Consider the following 15,711-nt stretch of genomic DNA (forward strand, 5'->3'; position numbering starts at 1 on the left):
CCTCGCCCCCTCATCATTGGGCCCCGCTCCCAACGCTCAGAACCGGCGATCCGCACAAACATTCTGCCCACTTCACTAGGAAGTGGGCAGAATTGCGGGAGAAGTGCCTACCCTTCCAGGGGGTCCGGAGGGTTACCCGAAAGATCAGGAGCCTCCCGCGAAAACTGGGAGGGTAGGCATCTATGGTGCTGGGTGTTTAAGTGAAATAAAAAATGTATGATTAAAAGTAATGATAATATTTTGTGTTTATATCAGAGGCTCCCAAACGCCCCCCCTACCCCCCACTCAGTACCGCCTGCTGCCCAAATTAGCAAGCAATAGTGGCGGCCATCACAGTCATGGAATCAAATTGGAATAATGCCACTATAAGGCTGGAAACATTGATGGTTACCATTACCAATGGCATCCCAGTTTCCTTGTCGATAATAAGATTATCTTTAGAATACAGATGTACTTTTAATAGTGCCCTAGGGAGGGGAGGGGGGGGGGGGGGGGATTTGCACCATTACACAGCAGGGTAATGATGGTGCGGTTCACAGTGAAATGTGCCATTAAAGCACTGGAGCAGGATCCAGGAGGATATTCTGCTTTCCTGGTAGGCGAGTGTGACCTGCAGACATAATCATTCATTTGTCTGCTCTGCTGCCGGGTGTCTGACAATGGCTAAAACTCTGTGACCGATCTGTAGTATTACAGCACTGGCCCTATGTTCCCCAGGATGGAGCGACATCACCCAGGCAAAGAGCCGCCCATAGTTACGTTACACAGTAAAGGCTACTCTCATGCGAACAACCAGACCACTGGGCGAGCTACAAATGTAACGTTCCGTTACATAAGGACTGGGGAAATATTGGAAGGGGCCAAAGTACAGTGGTGACGCATAGTGTATCCAATTCACAATACTATAGCAATGTTTCTGCTACAATCTATTTGCAGTATTATAAATCTGATTCCTGTTTCATCTCAAGGGGAAGGTGACGGATGCGAGCACTGATCTGAACATATTCAATGTTTTAATTTTGTAATTGTGTTTTGGTCTCATTTCTGTTTACATAGTGAATACAACTTTATTAGTAACACTGTCCAGATGTATTCTATTGTGTATGAATTGTGTACTGTAGTTTTATTTTAGCATCTACTTATTTCACTGTGTAGCTACAATTCTCTCCTGGTGTAACCCAGGCACATACTTTACTGTTCTCTTCTGGTGTAACCCAGGCACATACACTACTGTTCTCTCCTGGTGTAACCCAGGCACTTATACTACTGTTCTGTCCTGGTGTAACCCAGGCACATATACTACTGTTCTCTCCTGGTGTAACCCAGGCGCATACACTACTGTTCTCTCCTGGTGTAACCCAGGCACATATACTACTGTTCTCTCCTGGTGTAACCCAGGTACATATACTACTGTTCTCTCCTGGTGTAACCCAGGTACATATACTACTGTTCTCTCCTGGTGTAATCCAGGCACAAATACTACTGTTCTCTCCTGGTGTAACCCAGGCACATATACTACTGTTCTCTCCTGGTGTAACCCAGGCGCATATACTACTGTTCTCTCCTGGTGTAACCCAGGCACATATACTACTGTTCTCTCCTGGTGTAACCCAGGCACATATACTACTGTTCTCTCCTGGTGTAACCCAGGCACATACACTACTGTTCTCTCCTGGTGTAACCCAGGCACATACACTACTGTTCTCTCCTGGTGTAACCCAGGCACATATACTACTGTTCTCTCCTGGTGTAACCCAGGCACATATACTACTGTTCTCTCCTGGTGTAACCCAGGCACATATACTACTGTTCTCTCCTGGTGTAACCCAGGCACATATACTACTGTTCTCTCCTGGTGTAACCCAGGCACATATACTACTGTTCTCTCCTGGTGTAACCCAGGCACATATACTACTGTTCTCTCCTGGTGTAACCCAGGCGCATATACTACTCATTGTTTTTCCAGGAGTAAGGCAGTACATTTTGTACATCTTGCATATACGGCTACTCTGTATGAGGGGTGCATTGTGCACTTGTGATTTAGATAATTCTGTCTGACTCTGCATTTGGCCCTTGAGTGGTCAGAAGGAAGATGATGCATTTGGTATTGTCATACACTTGGTGTCATCATAAACATTGCCCCGTCCACTTGATACAAATGGCATCGCAAAGTCATGCTCCTTTCTTTTGCTAACTGCCCTCCACATCTTCCATAGGACACTGCCTCAGCACTTCCCTCTTATTTACTAACCCAGTGCCGCTAGATTTGAAGTGGCAATAAGTTATAAGCTCGGGTTGTTTTTGCCTTAATAACCCATCGTGCCCTAATGGAACTCCCTGCGCTTGTCTCTGATTTAAAGTGAAATATGCTACATTCAGTAGCAGGTTTTGTTCTCAGCTGTTGCAGCACAGAAATATAAGCGAGAAACCAGCCTAAGTGTAGAAATCCTGGCAGGCAGCCGCGTGTTCTCTTTAAAATGTCTTTTTACACAGTGACTTTTATCATTTCCTTCTGCCGTTGTGCGCGTTCTCTTTACTGCTCTGTTATTGGAGCTGGGGGCTCCCCAGAAGTGCCGGATTCGGATGGCGTGCCAAGCACTTGCTGAGTCTGTCATTCTTTCTGCAAGGAGGAGCAGACCGCCTGTTCACCTCCATTATATCTGTGGTTATAGTCGCCTCTGAAAGCATTATCCCTCCCAGACACTGAGAATTTGGCACATCCAATGTTGTTATGCAATTCCAAAGCTGTGATAGAAACAGTCATTCTCTGCTGACAGTGCTAAACAATGCCAAGTAATGCGAGTACGCCTCTCTGACATGAGAGCGCTGGGAACTCAAATACTTTGCCCATTTCTGCTGGACACCATACAAACTGTCTGTTAAATAGTCAGCATTAAAGCTCGTACGCACAGGTGTTTATGCTGGTGACCTGCTTACACCAAACTGCGATTTGTCATCAACTTTACAGAGCAGACGTTCAATAAGCAGTAATGTTGCAATTGAAGCCTGTTCAGCAATGCATCTCTAAGATACCCTACAATCAGGACTGGATTAGGGATGGCCATCGATTTATAATCATCGATGGTTTATGGCCAATGTTGAATGTTTTTCCCATCGATGGGGGAGAACCAGATGGTCTCCCTCCATCGATGGAAGAACATAACCGAATAATTTCTTTCAAGGTGACGAGACACGGAGCATAGCTCCGCCTACAGACACCCGCAAAGCCACAGACCCCGATTCTGATTGGCGCACGGGCCAGTCAGTCATGGAACAGGGATGAAGCCATCAATGGTCATCCATTGCATAGTTGATTACCATCGATGGACACTTTATATTTTGCCATCGATGGTAACCATACCGAGGACCATCCCTATGCTGGATTAAGGGCCTGGGGCTGAAAATGTTCAAGGGCCTATACTGAAAAGGGGAGGAGTTGTGACCAGTGCTGTGTGGGTGTGGCCAGAGCCAGTTGGGCGTGTACACTATCAGCCCCAATGTCTCCCTAATTACATACAATTAGAAAATTTGCATAATTTTGTGAGAAAACTAGAAATGACATTTGAATACTTATGGTGATGGGCCTATTTATATGTGGAGGCCTGGAGATATAGCTCCATTCGCCCCATTGTTAACCTCGCCCTGCCTACAATAAGCACAAACAACTTATGACCAAGGGTGTAATTAGCATAGGTGCAGCCAGGGGCATTTCTAGAGAGGAGGGGGCCCGTGTGCAGTCTCCGACACGGGCCCCCTCCTCTCCGCCCGGCAGCGAACTGAGCAGTGCGCGGCCAGCGCCAGAGTTATAGACTCTGGGCACTAGAGTGTGCCCAGAGTCTTTAATGAATGCACAGGTCACTGGCAAAATGGCCGCGCACACCCTGCACCCATTATAGATACGGCCCTGGGTGCAGCTGCTATGGGGTGACAACGACCAGGACCACAGCTTAAGTGTGTGGGTTTTTTTTTAACCATGAATATCTAGGCACGCCCATGCTTCTTGTGACCTATATCTTAACTTTGTTATAAGTCTTATTATAAAGGCTAATAGCAGATTACGGGAGCCAGTTTTTATGTCACCACTTGAGCGTACAATCTCTGAATTAAAGTATTTATGTTGCCTAAAGAAGGTAAGCTAGCCATGCCGCCCAACTGTCCCATCTCTGTCCTTAGAGATGACTGTCGTGCACATGGGGGCGTAACCATCATGGGTGCAAAGGGGCAGGGCCGGATTTGCCGCTAGGCAACCTAAGCAGGAGCCTAGGACCCGGCGGGTCCCGAGGGGCCCGTGACCAGGCCCACCAAAAACTGTCCCTGGGCCTGGGGAGAACCTGCAGTGCTGTTTATGCCATGCTGCTACTAGCACCAGCCGCGAGACGTCATGACCGTCTCTCCCATGGTTCCGAGGAGCAGCCTGGCAGACCAGAGGGCGGAGGACACAGGAGCGGGTTTAAGGTAAGTTTTTTTTTTTTTTTTTGTGTGTGTGTGTCAGCGGCTATAAGGGCACTCCAGGGGGCATTACTATAAGGGCACTCCAGGGGACATTACTATAAGGGCACTCCAGGGGGCATTACTATAAGGGCACTCCAGGGGGCATTATTATAACGGCACTCCAGGGGGCATTACTATAAGGGCACTACAGGGGCATTATTAATAGGGTATTACCATATGGGCATTACTATAAGGGCACTCCAGGGGGCATTACTATAAGGGCACTACAGGGGCATTATTAATAGGGTATTACCATATGGGCATTACTATAAGGGCACTCCAGGGGGCATTACTATAAGGGCACTACAGGGGCATTATTAATAGGGTATTACCATATGGGCACTCCAGGGGCATTACTATAAGGGCACTCCAGGGGACATTACTATAAGGGCACTCCAGGGGGCATTACTATAAGGGCACTCCAGGGGGCATTACTATAAGGGCACTCCAGGGGGCATCACTATAAGGGCACTCCAGGGGGCATTATTAATAGGGTATTACCATATGGGCACTGCAGGGACATTACTATGGGGTCATTTCCATACGTGGACTACTACAGAGGCATTACTATGGGGACATTACTACGTTTAGAGTGCCACTCATCCACTTGCTATACATATACATTTGTGTTTACTTGTGTGTGTGTATTATATATATATATATATATATATATATATATATATATCTCTGATAGTCTAGGCACCTGGCGCTTCCTGGTATATTTTACTGAAAGAGTCAAATAGTGTTCAAAGGTGTTCCAATATGTCCATTAAAAAATTGAACACCCCACTTCTCCGTAAATAAGAGGTGGCTGCTTTTCCTTCAGAATGCTGGTTTGAGCAAAACAGCTAGGTAGATCTGAAAAAGTAGGAGAGAAGGAAAGGCGCCTAATAGTGTAATATATTTAGTGAACCTATGGTAAAAATACAACAAATAATTAATATGTGCGTACCAAATAATGAATTAATATTTTCCAATAAGGTGATGCAGTGTTATCACAAAGTGAGAGGCGAAAAAAAAAAAAAAAAAAAGGTTTTTAAATGATGTGCAGAAAATCTACAAATAGCTAAAAAATATTGATGTTGACCTCTTCCTAGAGGTTCAATTAATATAGAGAACCAAACCACAATAAATATTTATAATATAAATATTGAATAGGGACAGCAGGGTAAAATCTACACCACAAAAGAAAAAAATAGTTTTCAATAAAAAAGGGGAGAAAATGGGAAAAAAGTGGGAGCAGCACTACAATCAATAAAAAGCACTAAAAGATATTCTTAAAAAAAATTCCATAAGACTTAGCTGAGTACAAAAGTCCGGTAAAGTGCTGGTACAAACACTTAGTATGGCAGTCCGTTTAGTCCATACATTGGAGGGTGGGACTCCTCCACCCTCCAATATATGGACTAAACGGACTGCCATACTAAACGTCCGGTTCTTGCATGGCCGGCCAGAGACGGAGTGTGTGAATTAGCTCATAGTGCTGGGTCACAATGCAAACATCGCTTTGGACATAGAAGGCTCCCGCAGGCTGTATCTCAGGGAGAGAGGGAAGGGGATATAGAGGATAACCAATGCACAGGTAATACTCTACTAACAAGTAATACAAAGAACATTTGGGCTGCTATCTCCACTGGATTTCCTATAGTCAATAGAAGAGTAACATAGGGGATTAGTGGTTGTGCTACTCAGAGGAAAATTAGTTCAGCAAAACAAAAAGGGTTTATAAACAAACCAAAGGACTCTGGACCTCATTCAGAGTCGGTCGAAGCAGCCGCACGGTCGTACGCCACCGATGTTCGCTATACTGCGCATGCGTACAGTTCGCAATGCGGTACGCAAACTAGCCGTTACGATCAGAAATTTCTCTCTCCTTGAACACAGCCAGGTCGGTAGTTTGAGTGACAGATTGAGGCATTTGTGGGTGGTAACAGGGGAAGGTGCTTGAAAACGGGGGTGTGGAGATCCGAACGCAGGCGTGCCTCATTATGTGAACGGCGTTTTATGGGAGTGCATACGGATTATGGGAGTGCATAATTAACAAAGTAGCGTCATGGCACATGTGATATGGGAGGTTTTTACACTGACATGATCGTAGAGCTAAAGAGAGGGTATGGTCAACCTTAAGCTCAATGACCAGTTTCGATGGTTGCCGATGGTCTCGATTAATCCTTATATGCCCGGAGATGACGTGCAATGCGTACGAGAAGGGGGCGTATTTTTTTGTCTTCCGACCGCTTCCTCCCATTGGTCGGCCAACTACCGATCCGAACTTAGGGACGCAACTTGCGAGGGAATCATTTGCATATATGGCCCCTTTTCGCGTACGACCGTGCGGCCGCTTCGACCGACTCTGAATGAGGTCCTCTATGCGGGGGCACTCTTATAGCAAACAGAGTAAATACAACCCTTATTTATGTTCAAGAGAAAAATTATCAAATTGACTCAGCAAGGTAAGGGGGGAAAAAGGGCAGTGTGGAGTATGTGATGGGGTTATGAGGGGTGATCTCTATGTGGACGGCGAAATATGGAAACAGATAAACATATACAATTAATAATACCATGTATCATAAAATACAGCCAGAATACAGACTTGTAATATAGAGTTACTATTTGTCACTGCACCAAAAATGTACAAAAAAATCAATCCGTTCTCCCGCAGGCTACAGGAGCCCTCTCGGACCAATACTGTGTTAGTGAAGTACATGCCTTTCCTGTCTACTGCATGGGTGTATATCTATAATGGGGGACCACACTGCACACCCATATACTATACCTGTGCATTGACACCACAGAAATCACTAGGAAGATAGAGCTGGTGCCATTTTCCAGGAGATATGCGCAGTAGAACAAACTCTAGTAACATGGTGCCAGCGCCATTTTCCTGGTGATCACTCTACAGAATAGCACGGCTCAGTGACTGTGATAGAGGAAGGGGGGGGCCTGCACTGAGGCCAGGAACAGACTGGGGCTCTAAATCAGCCCTGGGTATCCCCTGTGTCCGTGCGCTCTCAGGTAAACAGGGGGCGTGGCCTTGTGTCACGGTGGAATGCACCTGTCGCTCAGTATCCCGGCTGAGGAGAGCACCAGATGTGGAGCTACTCGGCCAGGTTTTCAGACCGAACCGGCCCATTCGGCCATTTGCCAGAAGGCCAGTCCGGCCCTTACTGAGATTGTACATGGCCCCGCCTCCCTTATTCCTCCCCTGCTGATAGGCTGACTGATTGCAAAAAAAAAAAAACTTTCAATGGGGGTCAGGCCAGGGAAGGGGCACATGCCTCCTTGCCCCCCCACTCCTGCCCACAGTTGTTATGAATTAAGTATTTATGGCCTTGTAAAGCATTAAAGAAAGCATACTGCCATAAATGTAATTTATATCTAGATATGAAAGCCAATTGCGCCTAATTGAAGAAAAAAAAAAAAAAAGCTGCATCCATTTTTCACAAACAACAAAACCCAGAAATGCTGTTTCCATAGTTAAATATTTCATAATTGCCAATATGCTAATATTTTCCCAGGAACAGGCCTGCCTTTGCCGATGGGCAGGTGCAGTTATGTCGCCCAATCTAGATGAACCTCAGAGCATGACAATCCATTTCATTGCATGTTTACTGAATTTTTTATGATAATTAAGCATTTATGCATATGAAATACCCCAAATAAAATTAACACTTAAAACCCAGAAAGAAGAATGGAGACTGAAAATTGCACAAAACATGAGGAACATACAGACAAAAGCCCGGTACCGTCATTTTTTTCTTTTAAGTGCCACATGCTATATAGATGGGACATATTATATGTATTGTGCCTTATTGATCATTTAAAGGAAAACAATGTATAACAGTGTAGTTGCTCAGAATGTTCCGCGTAAGTGTGACCGGTCCTTGTAAGTAGCTCATTTTGCAATACGTAGCACTTCAGGAGAACTCAGCCACGTCACATTATATCCGCCATGCTGTGACATGTTTATTTTAATTTAATTTATGTTTTATCGCTTTGTAAATTTGAGACTACAAATCAGTCTTTCAAACTCGCAGCAAGATGTCAGCGAGCAGATGGCTGACACTCTGTAGAGGGAACATCAGAGCCGCATTTTAAGTAACTGCCGCAGTTTTAGTTAAGAAGTGAAAAGTAGGAGAAATAAAAATGAGCAGTTTGTCACTTTGTAGCGTCTCATTAGTGCAAGTAACGCTCTGAGGCCCGTACTGACTGCGCAGTGCTAACAGCGCCCGGTATATCTGATACACAAAAGGAACAACACCCATCAATGGCGGCACTACCAGGGAACTAGTCATCTATCCTAATAATAACACACCATACAAATTCTGCACCAGTCACTCCACCGGTAACAATAATAAGCGACTTGTAAAAATATAAATGTATATACGTGGACCAAGTAGTAAATAAAATAAAGAATTTATGCATAAAAATGCACAAGTTATTAAATAGTCACTCATGCGGACTGTACAAACAAATATAATAAGTCTTGCCTAGAGAAACGGGAATCCAAGAGATATTTTATATGCATGAAATATTAAGATCCGTAGATAAGTAAACCGTTGATGGTATTATTTGTTTAATACAGATTATTCTTATCAATCCGCAGCGCCTAGAATGATCCACAAACTAAAGTTTGGGAACATAAAGAGGGGAGGCTAAGGCTGGCCTGCGGGCCAGGATGGTCAGGCTATGGGAGGGGATGGTTAGGGTTAGACTGCGCAAGGGGAGGTTAGGGTTAGACTTCAGGAGGGGAGGTTAGAGTTAGCCTGCAGGAGGGGATGGTCTGCCTGTGGGATGGGATGGTTCGGGCGTGAGAGGGGATGGTTAGGCTGTGAGGGGAGGGGGGGGGTTAGGATTAGGCTGCAGGAGGGGATGGTTAGGCTGTGGGAGGAAGTTTGGTTTAGTCTGTGTGAGGGGGAGGTTGGGTTTAGGCTATGGGAGGGGATGGTTAGGGTTAGCCGGCGGGAGGGGATGGTTAGGGTTAGCCGGCGGGAGGGGATGGTTAGGGTTAGCCGGCGGGAGGGGATGGTTAGGCTTAGGCTGTGTGAGGGGATGGTTAGGGTTAGGCATTGACAGGGGATGGTTAGTGTTAGGCTGTGAGAGGGGATGATTAGGCTTAGGCTGCGGGAGGGGATGGTTAGGGTTAGCCGGCGGGAGGGGATGGATAGGGTTAGCCGGTGGGAGGGGATGGTTAGGCTTAGGCTGTGTGAGGGGATGGTTAGTTTTAGCCTGTGAGAGGGGATGATTAGGCTTAGGCTGCAGGAGGGGATGGTTATAGTTAGCCAGCGGGAGGGGATGGTTAGAGTTAGCCTGTGGGAGGGGAGGTTAGGGTTAGGCTGTGAGAGGGGAGGTTAGAGTTAGGCTGTGAGAGGGGATGGTTAGGGTTAGGCTGCCGGAGGGAAAGTTAGGGTCTGCGGCAGGGGATGGTTAGTGTTAGGCTGTGGGAGGCAAGTGTGTAGAGCAGGGGTCTTCAACCTTGGCCCTCCAGCTGCTGTGGAACTACATATCCCAGCATGCACTGCCATAGTTTTAGCATGCTGTTATATCAAAAAGGTGGCAGTGCAGCTGGAGGGCCAAGGTTGAAGCCCCCTGGTGTAGAGAGTCAAGCCGGGCCTGGGGGCATGGCCTAATCGCAGGAGGCGTGGCCACGGCCCCTTAGGATAAAAATATTCCAAACAATTCACTATGAACTACATTGTCTTTCCGGCATTGGCCATCTCCCAACCGCAAGTAGAAACGTCTGTTATTACGGCATGCCTGATGTTTTGCTGGTACTGTAGCTGTTTCTTAATCTGCCTATACATTCTCATGTCTATTAGTAGGAAGTGAGGGGTCAGTTTAAATTGTCCCAAGTATTACATTATTAAAGTACACTGGCAGTTAAAGAGAAACATCTGAAATAGTTTTGTTGAGTTGCTCCAAGTGTTTCCATGTGAGTCCGTTTCTCCAGTGTTCTATCCCTGTGCCCGGGTGTGGCATTGTGGTAGGTACGGTGATGTTATGGTGTATAGGGACGGTGATGTTATGGTGCTCCTATTAGTTGAACCTTTCTGTTTCCTCCACAGAGAGCGGCAGCGAGCAGAAGTACGTGTCTTCCGAGAACCAGCTTCTCTATTACCCCAGCATTACGTACACCATCATCGGGAGCTCTGTGATTTTCGTGCTGGTGGTGGCATTGTTGGCCCTGGTCCTGCACCATCAGAGGAAACGCAGCAACCTGATGAGTCTCCCGGTACACCGCCTGCAACACCCACTGCTTCTCTCCAGGCTGGTGGTCTTAGATCACCTGCACAACTGCAGAGTCACCTACAACGTCAACAATGGGGTCCAGTACATGTCCAGTGAGGGGTACCAGCCACCAGTGAACATCGAGTCCCCCCCGTCCTATAGCGAGGCAGTGCTCGACCACAAGTGAGTCGTCTCTCCTAAATGCATTAATCTATCTCTCTTATTAACGGCAAGGGGTGCACCTGCCACGGAGCCCCACTAATATCTGGTGATCTCCTCCTAATGTACAGATGTAACCATACACCCCTCTACTCCATATAGATAGTACAAAGATCATGGCTTTGTGCTTCTTCGTTTACTAGCTGGGGTGCACTACAAGTAACAGCAGATCAATAAAAATAAAAAAAGGGGGGAAGACAGTTTGTAAAGGTTTTGGTCATCGAGGGATCTTATTCAGGGACACACATGTGCCGTGTTCGACTGGGCTGGTAAATTTAAATTACGTGTTATTATAGCAGTGTCACAGGGGAATGAGCATAAAGTATCCCGGGACGAGTGAGGGGTTCGCGTGATGTAGTCAGTGGAGGGGAGCGAGAAGTAAACTGATATCTAGCAAACCGGGAGGGCAGGTGGAGGAGAGGAGATAACCTGCTGTGACAAAGGCACGGGGAGCTGGGAATTAAATAATATATCCAGAGCCGTAACTAGACTTTTTGATGCCCTGTGCCAGAAAGAGCATTGGCGCCCACTCATTTTTCAAAGGGACATAATGCACCCAAAAAAGGAGAATGCCCTCATGGGCAAGGGCCAGGGAAGAGATAGGGGAGGCCAGGAGATGCTGGGGATAAATAGGGATATAATATAGTGCACCTGAGAGAGGGCCATGGCCTCATGGGAAAGGGCCAGGGAAGAGATAGGGGAGGCCAGGAGATGCTGGGGATAAATAGGGACATATTATAGTGCACCTGAGAGAGGGCCATGGCCTCATGGAGAAGGGCCAGGGAAGAGATAGGGGAAGCCAGGAGATGCTGGGGATAAATAGGGACATAATATAGTGCACCTGAGAGAGGGCCATGGCCTCATGGGGAAGTGGGGAAGGACCAGGGAAGAGATAGGAGAGGCCAGGAAAAGCTGGGGATAAATAGGGACATAATATAGTGCACCTGAGAGAGGGCCATGGCCTCATGGGGAAGGGCCAGGGAAGAGATAGGGGAGGCCAGGAGATGCTGGGGATAAATAGGGACATAATATAGTGCACCTGAGAGAGGGCCATGGCCTCATGGGGAAGGGCCAGGGAAGAGATAGGGGAGGCCAGGAGATGCTGGGGATGAAATAAGAGGAAGCTACAAGTGAGAATGATAATAAACAGATATATGACAGGCCCAAACAGCGCCCCCTGACCTGTGGTGCCCTGTGCGATGGCACCGGCCGCACTACCCGAGCTACGGCCTTGAATATAGCTGTAGGAGGTGACGAGTTTATGATACAGTACATTGGTGGGGGGTGGGAAATACTTGAGAAACACCCTCCCATCCCATTATATACATACTAGTAATATGTACCCGGCGTTATATATATATATATATATATATATATATATATACACACACACACACTGAAAGGGGTGCTCCTACCACCACATATGTTTCATGTCCTTAATATAAGACCTTAATCAGCAAAGGACCAATCTGTAAAGATTGAAATATAGGGAACACTGATGCCGTGGTATGTTGTACCATATGGGGAAAGGACAAGGTTAATTCTGCTTATTTAACAACAATGCATGCACGTTTCCTAGTACTGTAAGCTTTACTGTAGATTGATATAATTAACCCTTTATGTTTATATACATAGACAGATTTAGATCAGACTTCTCACATATAAATATTGGACCTCAACGGCACAAATGACTGATCTAGTTCTGTAGCTCGCAATCTAGTCTCCAATATCCATTGTACAAGTACCAGGCCATCTTCTGCTTATGCCCTCATAATAAAGCTCTCAATACACCAACTTCTCATCCCATCCTAATACACAGTCATCAAGACACGTTCCCTTCTCTTCTCCTCATCCGAATATAACAATGGTAAGAGCATGTTCCCTTCTCTTCCAGCTCACATCCACCATGGTTCTCCCTGCCTCCTCCTCCGTACCATTCTGACGTGGAAACTTCCAGCATGACAGAACTTCCTCCGTACCGATCTCGGACAGGGAGCGCCACAAGCACCGGCATGACGGACAACAGCCTGACCACACCCAGTAGCAGTTGGGACTCCGCCAGCCCTACAGATCCTCAGGAAACGGTCTCCTCTCCCAGCGATTCTCAGCTCAGTACAGTCCTGGAGGTCTAAGCGCCCACCGCCCACCCGGTAACAAGGGTTCGGCGAGAAAATGCCTGGAGATAGACTAAGATACCGTATCATGGGTTGGACTGCGGCATCTCGTTACCGGCAAATGTTCCTTCTATTTTTTATAGATTCCAGAGGTATATTTTTTAGAAGTTTTTTTCTCTTTCTTTCTATTTGTATTGTTTAATATTGTTGTTTAGCTACCACGCTTTATCCTAAAAGCAATAAGGCACTTAAACTAGACCACAGTGGCTCATGTGATTGGGACAGAAGAATTGCTTTGGGGACTGTTTAGTTGTATAGGTTTGCGAAGAGACGAACTGTCCCGGTGGAAAGTCCTTTATAAACTGAACCAGTCCACATCCTGCGATGTAGGAGGCAGAGTGGAATTAGTAGCCATGAGAATGGAGCCTAGTTCCCCAGGGACCAGTAAAATCGCTGAGGCACGAGGTGCTAAGTACCTGCCACCTTTGTATATATAAGCGTATGGGGCGCTTTACAGTCACAGAAAACATTTTGATGGCATCTGCAGCACTGGAAACCCGTCTCGCCTCTCAGGGCTTAAAACCAGACGCCGACCTGGATATTTTTTTTTTTTTCTTCTCTTTTTCATTTGGAGCTTTTAGCCAGGAAATTAATTGTTGAGAGACTCGTAGTCAAAATGATCTTACGCACAGAAATCTAGAACGCATTAAAAAAAAAAAATACACCAATATACTTGGGGAAAGGATGAATTAATAATCTCTCGGGCAAGCATGCGTGGGCAAATCCAAATGTCAGAGTCTCAATCTGTCGAGAACAAAAGTACAGGAAGAATAAAGCACTGAAGCCTTGTGACACATTCCCATGATGCTCTGGGGCTACACTACACACCATGACGCAACTATGGCAAAAAAAAAAAAAGATGCCTCAGATCTAATAAATAATAAAATTTTCTGTACTTGATGGACACATTGATAACCTATAAACTGAAGATCAACCTTTCTCGTCAGACAATCAATGGGCACTTCGCACTGTAGGACAGTGTCTACAAACCAGCCTTGGAACCAAACCTTCCCATCACTGATCAAAGCTTTCAACTCTCACGTGTCTATACTTTCCCCCCGGTGCCTTCTCTAACACGGTCCCTGCTTAAAGTGCTTCTGTCAACAACATATAGGTGGAGGCAGGCATTTTGTGTAGTGAACCAATTCATGGAAATACAGCACAGTAACTCACTGCAGTGCAAACCAGAGACATTACTTTATAGTGGACATTGTGGAGGCAAACATTTTGTGAGCTCAAATAATAATATTCAACTTCACTAGGAACCAGGTGACATCACATTGGTGGGTACTTATGAATATTGTTTAGACTACAAGATGGCTGCCTCTACGTTGTGTAGACTACAGTTGCTCTTCCAGACTATAGCAATGTGTCACTCAGCAGGGCTTAATGCACAGTCTTTGGGAACAAGTAACGAGTGATGTTAATGCATTCTTTCTGATAACACTGTGGAAAGGCCGCACAGCGCACAGGAGACTGGATAAATGACACCACCTCATTTTAAGCATACCAGAAACAAATAGAGACCTTCCAAAATGTAGACACGGGGGAGGTCACTGTTTTAATATGAAGCCTGAGCAGTATTGTATTGCTACATATACGAGGGCTGATTGACAAGTAATGAGACTGCCTCTGTCTTTCTGTCCCATAGGTAGACGTGGCAACGCTATGCTGGTTATTGTGAGGCTCATACATCGATGTGTCTGACCCTGCGGTTGGACTGCCGTAGTAGTCTTTGGTCACAGCGAGTGGAAGATCTTCGTACGTTTCATCATGGCGGATGAGGAAGACTGTGTCTGTGAGATTACATCAGAGATGTGCGACTGAATTTTGTGTTAAACTTGGAAAAAGCAGAAATGAAACCCGTGAAATGTTACGGCAAGCATACGGTGGAGAAACAATTAGCCGTGCTGCAGTATTTTGGTGGTGGAAGCCCTTCAAAGAGGGTAATACGGGTGGAGACTGACTAAGCGCGTTCTGGGAGACCATCCACCGCGGTTACAGAAGCCAACATTGACAAAGCTGCGGATATATTGCAGAATGACAGAAGGTTAACTTTACGCCAACTTTCGTCACGCATCACAATCGATGTCAGGAAATCGGGTATCCTCTCTGACATTCTGAGATTTCTGGGTACCCACGTGGCACACACGCCATGCATTTCCATTTCCTTTGTCACAATACGCTGAACCCGTTTGAATGAGATGCCAAGTGAAGCGGACCGTTCGTGTAAAGTTAATCTTCTTAAAATTTGCGGTGACCAAACAAAGACGACTACGGCAGTCCAACCACAGGGCCCGACACATCGATGTATGAGATTCACAGTAACCAGCATAGCGTCACCACGTCTACCTATGGGACAGAAACACAGAGGCAGTCACATTACCTTACAGTCAGCCCTCATATGATCTTGGGCTTCATCGCAGCATTACTTTATAATGTGCATTAAGCTATCCGAATACTATTTTTCTTTTAAGCTCAATAATATGACATTTCTTAGGCAAAAGAGGCAGAAAATAATATTGTGACCCACCTAACCGTTCCTTATGTAATATGTATATATAGTGTAATGTGGAACTTCCGTCTGGCTGGTAGGGCA

General features: G+C 46.0%; 1 protein-coding gene across 2 annotated transcripts in view; it reads left to right on the forward strand.

Annotated features, from left to right (window-relative positions):
• Nucleotides 1-14,759, forward strand: part of LDLRAD3 (low density lipoprotein receptor class A domain containing 3) — a 168,469-nt gene extending 153,710 nt beyond the window's left edge. For both annotated transcript variants that reach the window (XM_088459028.1, XM_088459029.1), the window contains 2 exons: nt 10,557-10,902; nt 12,833-14,759. In XM_088459028.1, the coding sequence (XP_088315154.1) occupies nt 10,557-10,902; nt 12,833-13,070 (584 nt within the window). In that variant the 3' untranslated portion in view covers nt 13,071-14,759. The remainder of the gene's footprint in view (nt 1-10,556; nt 10,903-12,832) is intronic.
• The last annotated feature ends 952 nt before the right edge of the window (nt 14,760-15,711 follow it).

This window comes from Taudactylus pleione, unplaced genomic scaffold, assembly GCF_031769625.1.
Source record: "Taudactylus pleione unplaced genomic scaffold, aTauple2 ptg000887l, whole genome shotgun sequence".
In the NCBI taxonomy this organism is placed as follows: domain Eukaryota; kingdom Metazoa; phylum Chordata; class Amphibia; order Anura; family Myobatrachidae; genus Taudactylus; species Taudactylus pleione.